The sequence below is a fragment of the Echinops telfairi genome, unplaced genomic scaffold (genome assembly GCF_000313985.2).
Source record: "Echinops telfairi isolate 266 unplaced genomic scaffold, ASM31398v2 ScPeMD7_7467;HRSCAF=8505_0, whole genome shotgun sequence".
Lineage (NCBI taxonomy): Eukaryota > Metazoa > Chordata > Mammalia > Afrosoricida > Tenrecidae > Echinops > Echinops telfairi.
Window position 1 is genome coordinate 5,943,456 of NW_022111367.1, and position 18,202 is coordinate 5,961,657.

The following is an 18,202-nucleotide window of genomic DNA, read 5'->3' on the forward strand; positions in this document are numbered from 1 at the left end:
CGAGGCTTCACCACCCATTTATCCCTCCGCCTTTCAACCAGCACCACATGTGATTATCGGCCAGGCTGGCACAATTAACTAACTCAGCTTACATCCTTTAAATTGTGTTAACATTTTCGTTTCTATTATAGTTGTTCTGTTCCCAATAGCCTCATCTCATTACCCACAGCCTTCTCCTTATATTTGCAGTATGTTTATGCCATGTACCAGAGTGCTAACTGGATGGCATCTAACAACAAACACTAAGAGGTGAAAAGATAGATTTGCTTCCTTCTCAAAGTGGACTGGCGGTATCTGGATGACCAGGTGGGTGATATTCTTATTTAAGTACCCACACACAGAAATCAAGCTTGTAAAAGTAAAAGGTTGACTTGGCCAAGTGAGAACATTGTGAATCATGCCAAGTTGTGGCTTTGTCACTTGTTAATTCCGAGAGCTTCAGCCGGGGGAAGAGGGGTGCTCTTGCACCTGGAAAGCCAAAGATGTCTTAAAGCATAGGTTGGGGAACATCTGGCCTGTGTGCTTTATAAAGCCTGAAAAATCCGAATACCAGCCAACATCACACACCTCCCCAAAGAGAAGCAGTTCCAGTCATCACACTAAACTCAGCTAAACTAAATTCACTGCCACCAATCTGATGGCAACTCACAGCGCACGCCCCACCCCGCTCTTCCCCTTGAGTTTCCAAGACTGTGTATGGGAGTAGAAAGACATCATATTAGGGGCAATTTAATGAAATATTTGACAAGATATAGAATGCTAGTTTTTAAGTTGATAATTTTTGATAGCCCTCTAATGGTGCTATAAATATCCAAATGGCCCTTGGAGAATAGGTTTCCCATCCCTACCTTAAGGGTACAGTGACATCCAGGGGATAGGGAGATGGGCGAAGAGGTCAGGGAACCATTCACGCCCTTTTCGCCAGAGCAAGACTGCCAAACCCAGCGGTTTCCTTTTAGCCCTGGCTAGTGAACACAGAGAACATTCTTTGTCCGATCTCATTACTCACGGAACCAAGCTGCCATTGTTTCCTTGGAGCAGGGTTGGCATTCTGGCACAAAGACCAGCAACCATGTTTAGCAGCAGATGGGTGGAATGGCCTGCTTGCTGGCCCTGAGCATTGCCCAGGTTCTCCCTCTCACTGCTTCTGCTAACTGGAGGCATCCTCCAGCCTGCTCCTTTCGGGACCTACCCTCCCACACCTGGCCCACCAGCAGGAGAGAGCTTTTAGCCTGAGATCTCTCTGTGGGAACTTTACAGCTCCTGACCAGGGGCTCCTCCGAACACACAGGGACACTGGGTCCAGAGCCCCCTTTCTTGCTGGTAGTATGGCTGGGTGTCCAGTTAGGGCAATGTGGTGCTGTTTCTTTTTTAAGTAGGTGCTCCCTGAAGAGAATTTGCCATGTGCCAGGCACTGGGAAGGCGACCTGGTACCTGTAACTTGGATTCCCGAGGGCCTAGAGTGTAGGCCCTGCATGTGGTCATTATCATGCTTTTCTGAATTTGGGGGGAAAAGTGAGGAAACAATAAATTGACAATAGCTTGTATCGCAAAAAACACCTGGGAGGACACATACCCAGTGGTGGTAATGAAGTGATCTTTAAACTCATATCTAACTTCAGATTATTTGGGGAGTCACTTTAATGTTCTTTCCTTCTAAATAAAAATCATAATAAAAACATGAAAAACAAAGAAGGTTGAGCCCTACAATAAACCCTCAGGTGGGAAATTGATGGGAATGAAATAGGAGTTTTAGTTTTGTGCTTGCTAAAGATTAGGCCACGCTCCAAAGCTACCAGGCCGGTAAGCAGCTCAGCTTTGTTGCTGTCTTTGGGGCTCTAGATCCCCAGTCCTCATTGCTGGGATGTGCTGGCCCCTCTCACTGCGCCCCCCAGAGGAGTCCCTCTGGAGCACACCACAACACTCCATGCTTCTCTCCATTGTGGCTGGTGTGTGTCACACTACATGAAATGATGTGAGACCTGCTGAGACCTAGGAAGACAAGACTCTTCTGTTTGTCTTGATAAAAAACAAAACAGCTCTCATGGAGTTGATTCTGACTCACTGGGACCACATATGTATATTCCATAACCCTTTCAAAGGTTGATTTTTCAGGAGGAGATTGCCAGGACTTTCTTCTGCGGTACCTCCAGGGGGGTTTGAATCTCCAATACAGTTGAGAGTATAATCATTTGTACTACCTGTTCCAATTTATCCACCACCACGACAATGCTGGGCTGACAGCAGATGCATATAAATTACTGAATGTCATTCTCATAATTTGCTCTGTCAACCTCCATCTAAATCACAATAAAAAGGTTTTGTATTTTTTTAAAGAACATGCACCCAGGAAGGATTTAGAGGGTGCAGGATTACATACTTTAGCAAATTCTGCAGGCTATCTTTTTTTTAAAATCACTTTATTGGGGGCTCTTACAATATTCCATACATCAATTATATCAATCGTACAACTGTATATTTGTACATATGTTCCCATCATCATTTCCCATTTTCTACTTAAGCCCTTGGTATAAACTTTTTATTCCCCTCCCTCTCCCACCTTCTCACCATCATGAATCTTTGATCAATTATCTATTGTTATTATTATTTCATATTTTACACTGTCTGCTGTCTCCCTTCACTAACATTTCTGTTATTCGTCCCCTTCAGGGGGTGCTATATATTCAACCTGTGATAGGTTCCCCCCTCTCCCCCTCCCCCTCCCAAACCATCCCCCTACCTTCATATTATCGCTACTTCCAATACTGTTCCTGAGGGGCTTATATTTCCTGAATTCCATGTGTCAAGAGCTCTTATCTATACCAATGTGTGTTCTCTGGTCTAGCCAGATTTGTAAGGTAGAACTGGGTCATGGTAGTGGGAGTAGGGGGGAGGAAGCACCCACCAGGAACTAGAGGAATGATGTGTGTTTTTTCAGTGCTATACTGCACCTTGGTTGAATCATCCCTTCCTTATAACCCTTCTGTGGGGGGATATCCAATTGTCTAGAGATGGGCTTTGGGTCTCTATTCCAATCCCCCTCGTTCACATTGACATAATTAATTGTTTGGTTTGGATCTTTTGATACTTGATACCTGATCCCATTGACACCACATGATCACACAGGCTGGGGTGCTTCGTCCATGTGGGCTTATTTGATTCCTTGCTAGATGGCTGCCTGTTTAACTTCAAGCTTTTAAGACACCAGATGCGATATCTTTTGATAGCCAGGAACCATCCACTCTCTTCACCACATTTGCTTATGCATGCATTTGTCTTCAGAGATCGTGTGGGGAAGGTGAGTATCAAATAGTGCCTGGTTATTAGAACAAAGTATTCTTGTGTTAAGGGAGGCCTTGAATAGAGACCCAAAGTCCATCTGCTATCTTAATACTTAACTTATAAATGTATGTACATTGACTTCTATACCTTTCATTTTAAATTAATATATTTACATATGGACATGCCTATAGCTATACCTCTATAAATAGCTTTTGACTCCTATTTCTTTACTCTATTTCTTTTCACCTTCCTCCTATCCCACCATCATGCTCACCTTCCATTTGGCTCTCGGTAATTCCTTTCAGATACACTGCACTTGATCAAACTGCACCAGGCCCTCCTCGCCATCAGTTTTTGATCTCTTGTTGTTCCCTTATTCCTGAGTTTGTTGGCTCCCCACTCCATCTCCCCACCCCTCCTCTGCCATGTCCCCCCAGAATTGCCAGCCTCATTGTTTTCTCCTCAGGATTGTTCACCTGCCTATCTTACATAGATAGACATAGGGCAGAAGAAAAGAAACAAATACACAATCAAGCAAAAACAAAACAAACAAAACAGAACAACAACAGCAACAAACAATAGATAGTTCCATGTCTGTCTGCTGACCCCTATGTATGCTTCTGATGAAGTCTGATGAGGTGCTAAGCCCTGTCCCTCAAGTCAGAAGTCTATTTACAGGATTCCTCAGAGATTTCGTTACTTTGTTCCCCTTGCTACCCTGTTGCACTCTGCAGGTTAATTTTAATCATGATAAAATTTGAGAAATACTAGACCATGCTAAAATTTCAGAAGGGTTGATCCTTGCTGAGTTACATTTTGGATAAGAACTGAGCAGTATAGCCACTGTGGGCTCAAAAGTCAGACAGGCTTTAGTCTACTCCCTTATTATTCAATTATTGTGTAGTGTTGTTAACACTGGGGAGTAAGCAGGCTAACGGACTCAGTGTGGACATCTAAAAGATGAGGACACAGCATAAGGCAGTGGAAGGACATTAAAGGCTGGGAGAGGAGAAAATGAAACTTGCTATTTGCAGATGACATGATTCTATACATTGAAAATCTCAAAAGTTCCACAACAGGAGTACTTACAGGAAAGAGGAATATGGAAAAGTGGCAGGATACAAGATCAACAGAAGTCTATTGGTTTGCCATATACATTGGACAAGACCATGAAAGAGAAGATCAAGAAGGCAGTACCTTTCACAATAGCCAAGAACAAACTGAAATATCTAGGGATATATTTAACAAAAAAAGTTAAGACTACTATACAAGGAAAACTACAGGACCCTACTACAGGAAACCAAAAGCAACCTCCACAAATGGAAGAATATCCCATGCTCGTGGATTGGAAGACTCAATATAGTAAAGATGTCTATCTTACCCAAGGCACTATATAAGTGTAAGGCTATCCTGATTTAAATACCAACAACCTTTTTCAAAGAATTGGAAAAACTGACCACAAATTTCATATGGAGAGGGAAGAAGCCCAGAATTAGCAAAGAACTCCTCAAGAAGGACAAAGTCGTAGGGCTCATCTTACCTGACTTTTACTCCTACTATACAGCCACAGTGCTCAAAACAGGGTTGTACTGGAATAATGACAGATATTCAGACCAATGGAAAAGAACAGAAAACCCAGAAATAAAACCATCAGCAAACAGACAACCGATCTTCAACAAGGACTCAAAAAGCCTCAAGTAGGAGGTGGATGTTCTCTTTAACAAGTGGTGCTGAAAACAATGGATATCCATCCACCTGTAGAAAAATGAAGCAAGATGCTTACCTCACCCCATGCACAAGAACAAACTCAAGGTGGATCACAGACCTAGAAGTAAAACCCCAAATTACCATGACCATCAACGTAGGAATCGGGACAAACCTAAGAACCTTGGCTCAGGGAATACATAGGCTAACTGGAATAGGTAAGGATACACACACAGGTGAACCTGAAATTGACAAGTGGGTTATACTAAGGATAAAACACCCGTGTGCATCGAAAGACTTCACCAAGAGAACTCAGACTGGGAAAGGATTTTTAGCAATGACACAACAGACAAAGGGCTTATTACTAAATCTACAACACGCCCCCCCCCCAGCCTGCAAAAAGAGGAAAACAGTTAATTTGCTGAGGAAGTGGGTAAAAGGCCTGAAAAGTAGGTTCACTAGGGAAGAGACCCGTATGGCCAATAAACATATGAGAAAATGCTCCAGATCATTAGCCATCAGAGAAATTCAAATTAAAACAACCATGACATAACACCTAACACCCTTGAGGATAGTCTAAATCAGAAAATCAGAGAGCAACAAATGTTGGAAGGGATGTGGTGAGATAGGAACTCTCCTCCATTGCTGGTGGTGATGTAGATACATACAGCCTCTGAGGAAAGTGATCTGGTGATATTTAAAGCAAATGGAAATCGAGTTACCTTATGATCCCAGCTATCTCTCTACTGGGCACATACCCAGAAGAGGTAAGAAATAGACTGTGACCAGTCATCTACGCCCCAATGTTTATTGTGGCACAATTTACAATCTCAAAGAATTGGAAACAGCCTAAAATTCCATCAATAGATGAATGGATTAGAAATCTCTAGCACATACACACTGGAGTACTACACACCATTAAAAAGCACTGACAACCACATGAAGCTCATTGCCTCATGGGAAGAGTTGGAAGAAATTATGCTAAGTGAAGTTAGCCAATCACAAAAGGACCAGTTAAACATGAGTCCACTGAGGTAAGTATAATCAGCACAGTAGGTATAGAAGAAAAGCCGCTTATCTCACACCATATGGGTTAAGGTATAAGCAATTGGGTGGGGGACAGGCCAAAGCCAAGGATGTACATGTTATTCCAACACAAAGAACTGGGAAAGGGAGGAAGAGGGAGGGAGAAAGGGGGAAAAAAGGGTAAGACGATGGCATTGGGGAAGCAGGGCACTAACCCACCCAGGGAGAGAGTATTGTTTGTGTCTCCACAGAATTGGGAGTGTGCATTCAGACCCCACCATGGCACGTCAAACCTAGAGGGCAATGTAACCACAAGAAGTAACACATGAACAGAGTGGGCTACAAGGGCAGCCTCAATCAGAGCCAAACTGACCCTCTCCCTAGAAGTATGTGCTTCAGAGGACAACACTAAACCTACAGGTTAGGGAGAGGGGCAGACATGTCATGCTTACACAGAAGCAAACAAAGAAGGAAAATGAGAGAGTAACCGTCTAGGCCCCATATCTAGGGTCTAGCACACCAAGCCCTAAGGACGACGTCCCTGCATGGAGCTGCCAACAACAGCATGAGACATGTTGTCCCTTCACTGGAGCATACCTCTACAGAGGACAAAACTGGGGACACACGGAGAGGAGTGAGTCCAGTTTGAATCCTCCACAGCGGGGCGAACCAAGAAGGGAACATAACAGACCAGCAACTGGAGCATAGCAAAGCCACAAAGCCCCTAAGGAGCCCCCAAAATAGACTTCAGGCTAGAGGGGCAGTTTCCGGAACCCCCCAGGACCAGTGGGGAGCTAGTCATAAACATCAGAGGACAGACCTGGAATTATCTATGCTTTTTCCTTTTTTTTTGCTATATATACATATATATTTATATATTTATTTATCTTTTTATTCAATCTTTTATTTTCTTTTTGTATTGCCTATGCTATTGTTGATTTGCCTACCTATATAAGATAGGCATGGGAAGCAAGCCCAAAGAGAGAGCAATGGACGGAACATTCCAGAGGGACGTAGGGGAGGAGGAAGGGAACAGTGAGCAAGCAAGCCATAGACAGGGGAACAACTAGGGAATTAAAGTCAACAATGAGGAGGAGGACACAGAAATCCTGGGGGTGCTGGAGCAACAGCAATCTAGCTGAGAGGAATTACTAAAATGCAGAAGGGCAAGCATGATGGTGGGGCAGAAGGAAGGGAAAAGAAAACAGAGGAAAGCTCTAGGAAGCAAAGATACAGATAGAGGTATAAACACAGGTGTGCACTCATGTAAATATATTAATTCATAAAAATAGAGGTCTTGCCCTATGTATATATATTTATTTGGCAGTACATTGAGGAAGCGGATGGACTGTGGGCCTCTGCTCAATAGCCCTCCCTCAATGTAAGAACACTTTGTTTCACAAGCTGGCATTCTGTGATGCTCACTCTCCCAGGACAATCGCTGAAGACAAAATGGGTACGCAAGCAAATGCAGTGAAGAAAGCTGACAGTGCCCAGTTATCAAAAGATATAGTATCTGGGTCTTAATGGCTTGAAGTTAAATAAGTGGCCATCTAGCAGAGAAGCAAGAAGCCCACCCAGAAGAAGCATGCCAGCCTGTGCAATCATGAGATGTTGACGGGATCAGGTAACAAGTATCAAAAGATCCAAAAGAAATAAACAAACAAGCATTGTTGAGAACGTGGGGGGTTGAAGCAGAGACCCAAAACCCATCTGTAGACATTGGGACATCCCCTCACAGAAGGGTCACGAGGAAGGGATGAGTCAGTCAGGGTGCAGTATATATAGCACCAATGACACACACAATATTTCTCTGGTTCCTTGAGGCTTTCTCACCCCCCACTATCATGACCCCAATCCTACCTTTCACTGTGGGCTAGACTGGAGCATCTACACAGGGACAGATAAGAGCTCACAACACATGGAATCCAGGTCAGAATAACTCTTCAGGCGAGAAATGGGAGTAGTGATACCAGGAGGACAAGGAGAAGCTGGGGAGAAGTCGGGGGAAGAAACCATGGGGGGAAGGGAGAAAGGGATTGGTATAAAATATGAAAGTAATAATAATTTATAACTTATCAAGGGGTCACGAGGGTGGGAGGGGCATAGAGAGGGACAAAGGAGGAGCTGATACCAAGGGCTCAAATAGAATGTAAATGTTTAGAAAATAATGATGGCAACCTATGTACAAATATGCTTGATACAATTGAAGTATGGATTGTTATATGAGCTATGAGTCCCCAGTAAAATGATCTTTAAAAAAAAGGAAAATTGTAAAAATAAAAGAAATAAAAATGGTGTGGGGGTGGTGCCTAGCTTATACAAATGCTGAGAGGGCTGAGCGAGAGACTTGGCCCAAAGTGTGGCATGGTCTAAGCATGTAATTACTATTATTAGAGTCATTGTTATTGTTATATCGTGGGTAAATTATTGACTGAGCAGGGCAGGAGATGACAGTGTGTGTGTGTTGAGAGATACTGACCATATCCTCCCTTTACTCTTCTAGTGACTTTAAGAGTAGGGGTCTTCTCCCCTAGCCAGCTGCAGGGAGAAATCAAAGTGAGCTACTGTCAGCATAGCCACTATTGTCTGTAGAGCAATTGATAGTCTGTTCCACAGTCAGCCCCTGGCCTGGTTTTAGCTGCTGGAATTAGACTTCTCCATCACCTCTTCCCACAGATGGAGTCCATTTGATTTCTGTGTGTTCCATAAGAAGTCCACATGTACAGTTCCCATTTGTGTTTCTGAAAAAAGGTATTTGTGATGAAGAAGTTGTTGGTCTTGCAAAATTTTATCATGCAACCTCCACCTTTGTTTCTATCACCAAGATCACGTTTTCCAACTATTTCTTCCTCTTTGTTTCCAACTTCTGCATTCCAATCATCAATAATTATTAATACATCTTGACTGCATAGTTGATCAACTTAAGACTGAAGACATTCATAGATTTCTTCAATTTCTACATCACTAGCTTTCTTAGGTGGTGCATAAATTTGAATCATGGTTGTATTCACTTGATTTCTGTGTACGCAGATCGATATTGTCCTATCACAGAAAGCATTGCACTTCAAGTTAGATCCTGAAATGTCCCTTTTGATTATGAATGCAACACCATTTCTCTTGACTCTATCATTGCCAATAGTAAACCATAGGATTTTCTGATTAAAAATCGTCAATACCAGTCCATTTCAGCTCACTAATGCCTAGAATAATGAGTTTTATACCTTCCATTTCATTTTTGACAACTTCCAATTTTCCTACACTTATGTTTCAAGTTGTTTCTTCTTATTCTGAATCTAACCCCATCCACATATTAAGGTCCTCCTGCAGGCTCTACTCCATCCATGTCATTACGGTTGATTTTACTTTGAGAAAGCAGCCCTTTTCCAGTCATATTTTGAGTACCTAAGGGGTTCATCTCTTGACACTATTTCTGACAATGTCCTGCTTTTATTCATGAGGTTCTCAGTATCTGACAATGTTTCAGTGCTATCCGTAAGTTTTCAGTAGTTAACTCCTCAAAAGTGGACATCTCATTCCTTCTTCATAGTCTGTAAGCAGTGCTAAATCCTGTTCACTTAGGTGACCCTGCTGGTATTTGAAAGACCAGTGATACAGTTTCTAGCACTGCAGCAACACACAAGCCACCACAGTACAACAAACTGACAGACAATAATAAGATGCTAAATTTTAACCTAAGTGTCTCTGCAGTAGAATCCCTAGTGGTGCAGTGGACCATGTGTTAGGCTGCCAACTACAAGGTCAACAGCACAAACCCACCACCTCTCTTTGGGAGAAAGATGAGGCCGTCTCCTCCCTTAAGTAAAGACTCATGGCTGTGGAAACTCAAAGGCAGAGCCTTACAGAGTTGCTACAAATAAAAATTAACTCAATGGCAATAATTTTAGAGTTTTATAGCTTCTGTAATCTACTTTCCAATGCACTATGTTTGAGGACAAGACTGTTTACATCCATGATCAATGGACCAAGGAAATCGGATAGAGATGTAATCCATCTAAGGATTCTGGAAAAAGATTTTGGGCTTTTACAATCATCCAGTGGCCTCTGAAAACTTGGAGCTCAGAATGTATGCTCTAACACAATTTCCTCCTCTGATCATAGATTTTATAATCCTTGGTTCACACAGACTGGTGTGCTCCTTCTTTCTGTACAGATTATTTGACACTTCACTAAGATGGCTGCTTGTTTTAATTCAGGACATTGAGACCACATATACTACTATTTCTGATAGCTGGGGATCATTTGATTTCTTCACCACATTTTGCTAAAGCACCAATAGCTTCAGTGACCATGTCATGAGGACAAGTATTGAGCAAGGTCACATCCTAAGAATGAATTGTTCCTAAATTAGGGTTGAAGCGTAAGTATGCACTTAAAGTCCATTTGTATGTCCAAGGTGTATATATATCCCTGATCTACTTTTGAAGTATCACTATCAGCTTCCTGATAAACAATATGAGTAATCATCATGGAATACTCAGTAATTCTAATATCATTCATCTACCCAATGGTATAGAATTTGAAATACAATTGAGAAAAGAAAAATAAATATATACACATACATATACAAAAACTCTTTAGCTTGGAATGTTCACTTATATAGATTAAACACTTAAGTGACTGGACATCGTTTAAGAAAACAATGAGGATTAGATACAACATAAACATTTCAATAATGCTCATTCATTAAGGTAGAACTATAGATTAAACACTTAAGTAACTGGACATCATTTAAGAAAACAATAAGGATTATACACAACATAAACATTTCAATAATGCTCATTCACAAGGAAAAACCATGCTCAGACAACTCTTGATGTCAGCAATCTCCCTTTTTTATCCCCTCGTACTTCTCCAGAAGAACAAGCCAAGAAAGGAGAGATTATTTACATCTTGTCAAATCTCCATAAAACACATATCTATATATGTATGAGGGGCTGAATAACTCCTAGAAAAAAATCTCAGGTAATCTTCTCCAGAGGAATTAAAGGGGAAGAAGAGGCTCCCACAATATGGTGGATGAGGCAGTAACATAATCTCCTGTCAATTTGTGAAGGGAAGGAGTCTAGCCTCTCAATCAGGTTGCAGCTTGATGACCTCATGTAGAGGTGAGAAGGAAATAAATAGCTCATTGAAGTCCAGATACACTCTCTGCTTTAACTCCCCGTGAGACATACCTGTTGGCAAGCCACATAGAGCTATGCTGATAGAGCCAGCTTCCACTACCACTGGCTCCACAAGACTTTCTACCCACTGGCCTGTGATCTTCCTGCATTCAGCATCACTGCATGGCAGTGTGAGTCTAAAGAGGAATTTATGGACTATTATTGATATATGGAGTAATATCAGACTTATGGACTTGATCTTGACTTGGCTGGGATGTTTTCTTATTGTACCATTGTTCTTTGATATAAAGTTCTCTCTTACACACATGAGTGTCTATGAATTTGTTTCTCTAGTCAACCCAGACTAACGCAGGGGGTAAGTCAATGAAGACAGGACAAGGAAGTAAAATGGCAACCTGCATTTTAAGGAAACAAGCCAGCTAAGATTTTCTTCAATGTATAACCCCATTCATCTAAATAAAATATAAATACATAAATAGTAATAGTAAAAGGTTATCATTGTTTTATTGTTGTTAGAGGTGCTGTTTGTTGATTCCAAATCATAGCAACTACATTCCCAGCAGAGTGAAAACTGCCCCGTGCTGCCCTGCACGTATGTTCACAGTCATGCCAATGTTGGAAACCATTGTTACAGTCACCGAGTCAGTCGATCTTGCTGAGGGGCTTTTTTTAGCTGACCAAGCATAAAAACATAGCATAGCTATATTCTCCATTTATTGTGAGCTGACATTTAGATTTTACCTTTCATGTGACAGAGTGCATAGTATGTTCATCTAGGGGCAGAGGATGAGCCTTCTCTCGAGGTAATGTTCTCTTTTTTCATAAGGGCGCTCTTAAACAAATGTGAAAATTCTACAAGCAGCACCTTAAAAATTATAGTTGAAAATGGAAACAGATCCTGCTAAGGAGACTGAGGATCAACACTTAATAGCCACTCTCTCAAATGCAGCCTTCCTGATCCCACAATGACCTATTTATTTCAATTTTCCCAAAGACTGAAACAAATGCTGTTTACTTTTCAAAGTAACTTACTGAGATGGGCAGGTGTGGATCTCATGATAGAGCAGAGGTTTGCTCTCCACTGCAAGGTAGTAACATTAGCTTGTTTAAATGTTATTTACAAGAATTATAAAGTGGTTATTCATCATTTCAAAAGGAGCTCTGATAATATAGTGGGTTATGAGTTGGGCTGCTAACGCAAGGCCAGAAGTTCAAATCTACCAGCTACTCCAAGGAAGACAGATGAGGCTTTCTGCTTCATAAAGATTTACAATTTCAGTTTCAAAGAACTGCACAGGGTCACTATGAATTGGAATCAACTTAATGGCTGTGGGGTTTGGTTTATTAACTCTGTTTGACTATATTAATTAAATTCCTGAACACACTGCTATTCTGTATAAATCCTACAATCCTAAATTTCAAGATTGACATATTTCCCACACACACACCCCGCCATTTTTTTCACACATTGATGTCCTAACTTCAAAAGCCTGCACCTGTACAGATTTTATAAAAATTTAAATGTGTGACTTTTTTTCTCCAAATATTCTCACAGTGGGTCCTTTGTGAAGAAACTAGGCTGACTTTTCATCCTTTGCTCTTTCACTGATGTTACTGGAGGGGAATAAGACGCTACCGCAGCACTTAAGAAACAATCACAATCTTCGTGTGAGTGTGTGCTCAAATTCCTTTAGTCAGCAGTAGGTAGGCACAGGATGATTGCAAGGCTGTCTAGCTATAAAATCAATGTTTTCTCAAGGCATCCTGATTCTTTGTCCCATGTGCTAGCTTACTCTTTTTTAAAAAAAATAGTTTTATTGGCATATACTTCACACATCATACAATTTATCATACAATCATATTAAGAAGATTTGTACAATCATCACTAAAATAAATTACAGAATATTTTCTTCCTGTACTCATCAGCTCTCTATTTCTGCCCATTCCCCCTGCCATTCCCCTGGGATCAATCCAGTTACTGTCTCTATAGATTGACCTACCCCCGATTTCATATACAAAAAAAACATACAAAACACAGACAGGAAGTAAACAAACAAACAAACAAAAGCACACCAATAATGCCTATACAAAGCAGAGAAAACATCAATCAAAAAGATGGAAGACAATATCAAATACTGAAATAACTTTAAAATAGGTAAAAAAGGCTAAGATGTTACATTTGAAACTAACTGCATCTGCCATAATTCACTTTACAGTGCTCTCTGTCTGATAACAAGGCTATTCCAATCCTTCGACTAGGGTCAGAAGGAATTCACTGGAGGCTTAATCCGTGAGGGAATTCTGCAAATGGATTTGGGGCTTCCATTGTCATCCATAGCCTTCTGAAATGTGGGTGTTCACTATTTAAGCTCAGGTACCATTCTCTCCTTGAGATTTGAATTTTATTAGTTACAATCTTTGGATCATACAGGCTGGTCTGCTTCTTCCACGTGGACTCAGTTGATGCCTCACTTAGATGGACGCTTGTTTAAACATAATCCTTTAAGACACCAAGCGATATTCTTTCTGATAGTCATGCACCGCCTAGTTCCTTTGCCACATTTTGCTATAGTACTCATATAATCAGTAGACGCTTCATGAGGGATAACACTGAGTAGGGCCATGTCTTAAGAACTAGCTGCTCCTAGATTGGGGCTAGAATTAAGTGTGAGTCCCCAATCCATTTATATGTCTATGATTTATAGGTCTCTGGTTCACCTTAGAGACATCATTGACATTTTATGATAGAGAACATTATAAATCATTCCCATGGGCATAAGGTAATTCTATTGATAGTGTCACTCACTTAGCCAATTGTAAAGATTTAAAACACTGCTGAAAAAATGAAATTATATAAATATTGATTGGCTTCAGGTCATAGTATATGAATTGTTGACTTGTACAGATTAAACTTTTAAGTGAATGGATACTATTTACACAAAAAATGGGGGTTAGTGATTGAGCAAAGCTTTCAATAGCACTCATTCACAAAAGAAGAACCATGCCTACCAGATCAATAGATATCATGAGAAGGCAAGGAGGGCATGATAATAGTAACTAAATGGTAGTCCCGGGCCACCATTCATCAGGAACCCTGAAGACAAGAAATTCAAACCAAAGTCAACAATTCAGTTCCCTTGGGAGAGAAGTCATCCGCTTCTTCTACACCAGGGGGTTTTAGCGTTTAATCCAAGGGACTATGTCCGTTCCTTGAATCGGCCACAGGTGAGTGTGAGGTCAAGTCCAGTTCAGTTAGTGGGGTTTCCACAAAAGAGTCTTAATGTGGTTAGGAAGGATGTATGTGCCTCAAAAGGAGAGTCTAATGTCCCAGGAGTCTACAGCACACACTGGATCACTGAGGGAGAGAAACGAGGTAAAACACTTCCTAATTAGAAACACAGTCCTATTAAGTATTGTTAAGTGTTTTTGATGCTATTAAGTATTGTTAAGTGTTTTTTCCCAATGAGAGGTTGCACCTCCTGGTTTACCCACCAACAAATATATAATCACCTTCTTCAAGATATACATGCTCCCCACCCCCACCCCAACCCATTTGGACTTGAATGTACAATAAAGATTCTCTTATCACTCTTGCAGGTGTCTCTGGATTTGGGATGACCTTAGCACAATGTTATATGGCAGCAACTGAATGTTCTTCTTATAACCCCTCATCTTGAAAAACTGACCCCAGCTAAGCTGCGTTCTCCTCTGATGAAATGGTTTTTAAGATGTACATATAAAGGGAGTGATGTATGGTTCGTGGCACTAGGCAGGCTCTGTACCTTGTTGCTTGGGAGATTGCCTTAGAAGATTACATGACCTGGGAACAGAAGCCTGCATCATTTTGGTAGTTATCCTTATAATAGTGACCTCATACAAGATTTATCCTTTTGTATGACTAACTTCACTCAGCATAATGGTTTCCAGGTCCATCCATATCATGAGGTCTTTCATAGTTTCAACATTATTTTTAGGGGTGTATAGTATTCCACTTTATATATGTACTAGCATGTCTTTATCCATTCTTCTTTTGATAGGTATTTGGGCTGTTTCTAGTTTTTTGTTGCTGTGGACTGTGCTGCAATGAACATGGGATAGCATCCAATTGTTGGTGCTGTCTTTTATTTTGGGGGGTGGTGGGGTTAAGAACTGGGTCATATGGTATTACTTTTCCCAGTTGTTTTAGGTAGGACCATATTGCTTTTCACGATGGTTGTATACATTTATGAGCCCACCAGCAATGTATAATATTTCCAATCTCTTTTTACTTCTCCAGCTTTTGTTGTTCTGTTGGTTTGTTTGTTTAATCCAGCTATTATTGCAGTTATAATATGATATCTCACTGTTGTTTTGATTTTCAGTTACCAGATGGCTAATGATCATAAGCAGTTCCTCGTGTGTTTGTTAGCCATCTGAATGTTGTCCCGTGTGATTATCTATTCGTGTTCTTTTGGATTATTTTTTTCTTATGAGGTCAGACCCTTGTCTGTTGTATCATTGCTAAAGATTTTTCCCAATCCACGGGCTCTTGTTTTGCTCTTTAATTTAGTCTTTCGATGTGCATGAAGGTTTTATTTTTAAGAGGGCCAGTCATCGATTTTGTCTTCTACTGTGTGTGTTTCATTATATTTGATAGCCTGTGTATGCCCTGTAATAGGGCCCTTAAGTTTGTCCTAATTTTCTCATTGTTGATTCTTATAGCTCTGGGGTCTACATTTATATCTCTAATAGCTCACCATCAACTTTCTCCTTTCTGGTAGTCAAATGTAAAAACTGAGGAGGTAGATGCTTTTAAGATAAAGCCAAACAAAAGTCCTATATATCTGGAAGTATTTTACTTGTTTGTTCAAGAAAACCTGAGCTTGGAAAGTATCAGATAGCACCAGGGAGTGTTGTTGTTATTTGCCATTGACTTGATCCCTGATTCTTAATGACATTATGCACAGTGGATCCAAACTTGCCTGATGCTACACCAGTCTCATGACTGATATGGATCAGACCATTGTGATTCACAAGGTTTTCACTGGCTGATTTTCAGAAGGAGATCAAGAGGCCCTTCTTCTAGTTCATCTTAGTCTGGCTGCTCTACTGAAACCTGTTCAGCATCACAGCAACACACATACTTCAGATGACAGATAGGTGGTGGCTGTGCATTGGCTGAGAATCAAACTGGGATCTACCACTTGGCCATCAGTGCCTCATAAGGCCTGGAGTAGGGTGTGCGCATTTTGGAATCCAGAGTACAATTAGTTATCTAAAAAGTTTGTTATAATCACTGGGAGGAGAAAGGGGTCCGGTAGCAAAGATATGAACCATGGAAGGCAAAATCTACTAAGTATCCATTTCCTTAAAACATACTCCACTTGTTCTTCCCCCCACCTAAACAAACCAGAAGCTCCACAAGCATCACTTACCCCTTGAAGGTTTATGAAGAAGTAATTTTCACTGTGATCCCAGAATTTTAACAACCTATGCCCAGCAACCATTGGAATGCTGGGTAGAAGGCAGGGAAGGCAAAGAAGCAAAAAGACACCTACTCCACTGAATGTCAATGTATTTTACAGTTTTCCAATAGATGGGTTTTCCTTGGGTTACTTTGAGGGAGGTTAAAGAGACATTGATAACAATGGACTAAGTATGAGGGAGCAGATTCAGAAGCCTTTAATAAACAAGTTCCCCAGGCTGCAAGTCCATGTGTATCCCAGAAGCCCTAGGCATTTCATGGATACACGTGGAGCAACTGGAGGTGGTTCACCTGAGGCAGATGGCCTTAACAACCCAATGAGAAAAAGCAGAGGGAGCCTTCCGGCCTCTCCTGTTTAGACAGAATGGGGACAACTGTCTTGGTCTGGGATCAGAGGGTCATTGATCTTCACCCTTTTGTTCAAGCTTCTGGAAGAACCAACTGACTTGTTCCTTCTGTTCTGCAAAACAGACAGGGACACGGACAGACAGACCCACAAAGTACCTGCAGAAGGATCTTGTTCCCGTCATGGTCCTCTGTCTGCCATCGGCCCTCACTGATGGGGCTGCAAGGGTTAGGCAGGAGAGGTACAAGCTCGCCGATGTCCTTGACCCGGAACTCTAAGACAGAGGAGTCGGTTGGGACTGGGGTCTGGTCGGGGGCTAGTCTCTTCAGGGAGAACTGAATGTCCACATCCAGATTGGAGAAGATGGGGAAGATGCAGAAGTCCGCTTTCCTCTGACTGGGGCTTCGCTTGAGAACCAGCTCGTAGAACTTGAGGCTGTCCTGGTAGTTCTCGTGACGACAGTAGATGGTGAAGCGCACGATTTCCTTGCCGTAGTGCACTGGCCGGATTGCCCAGAGCGGTGTCCCGGGTGCCAGCGTGAAGAAGTCCTGGCTGCAGGGTAGGTAGGGCAGGAAGCGGCCCTGCACCCGCTCAGCGTGGTGGAAGTGCCACGGGGGCCGCTGCAGCGTGCTGTGCAGCTGCAGGATGTGCTCCTCTCCGTACTCTTCCTGCAGGAAGAGGACCACCGCCAGGGCCGGCTGCGCAGCCTTGGGGGGCTTCTTCCGCCGGCGAGACGCCTTTCGCTCGGAGACTCGGAACAGCTGGAGGTCTGGGTGGATCCAAGCTAAGACCTTGTCGATGGCCTCCTGCAGGTTCTGGGATTCCCCGGGGTTTGCGATTATGTGGATGCTAACCAGGAAAGGGTCCTGCGCCTCTTCCACAGACAGCTCACCTGGGAACAACAACAAATTGGGACATGAAGGTGTCCAATAATGGCACAGCCAGCCATGCTGATTCCTCAGTAGGGCGACACCATAAACGCTCTGGTTTTCTGAACCCGAGTAAGAATGACTACAGCTCTTCTGAGCTGGGAAAGACTAAAGGACTCTTGCTAGTGCCCATGCTAGTCAGTGCTCCGTAAACCTGTCATATATTTCCTCTGTGTGAGTGAAGGCAGGTCTCTACTGATTTGGACATGCTAAGGGTTGTTAATAATAGATGCTGTAGCCTCATGCAGACACAATTTAGAGATTTCCAGAAGCAAATGCAGTGCCTGAGTAGAGCTTCCGGAGT

At 42.0% G+C, this 18,202-nt stretch overlaps 1 protein-coding gene across 1 annotated transcript in view; it reads right to left on the reverse strand.

The window, feature by feature from the left end:
• The window catches only part of FAM124A (family with sequence similarity 124 member A), a 71,223-nt gene that overhangs the window by 28,799 nt on the left and 24,222 nt on the right, over nt 1–18,202 (reverse strand). Inside the window, exon 2 of the mRNA XM_004704385.2 lies at nt 17,128–17,861. Coding sequence (XP_004704442.1) covers nt 17,128–17,861 — 734 coding nt within the window. The remainder of the gene's footprint in view (nt 1–17,127; nt 17,862–18,202) is intronic.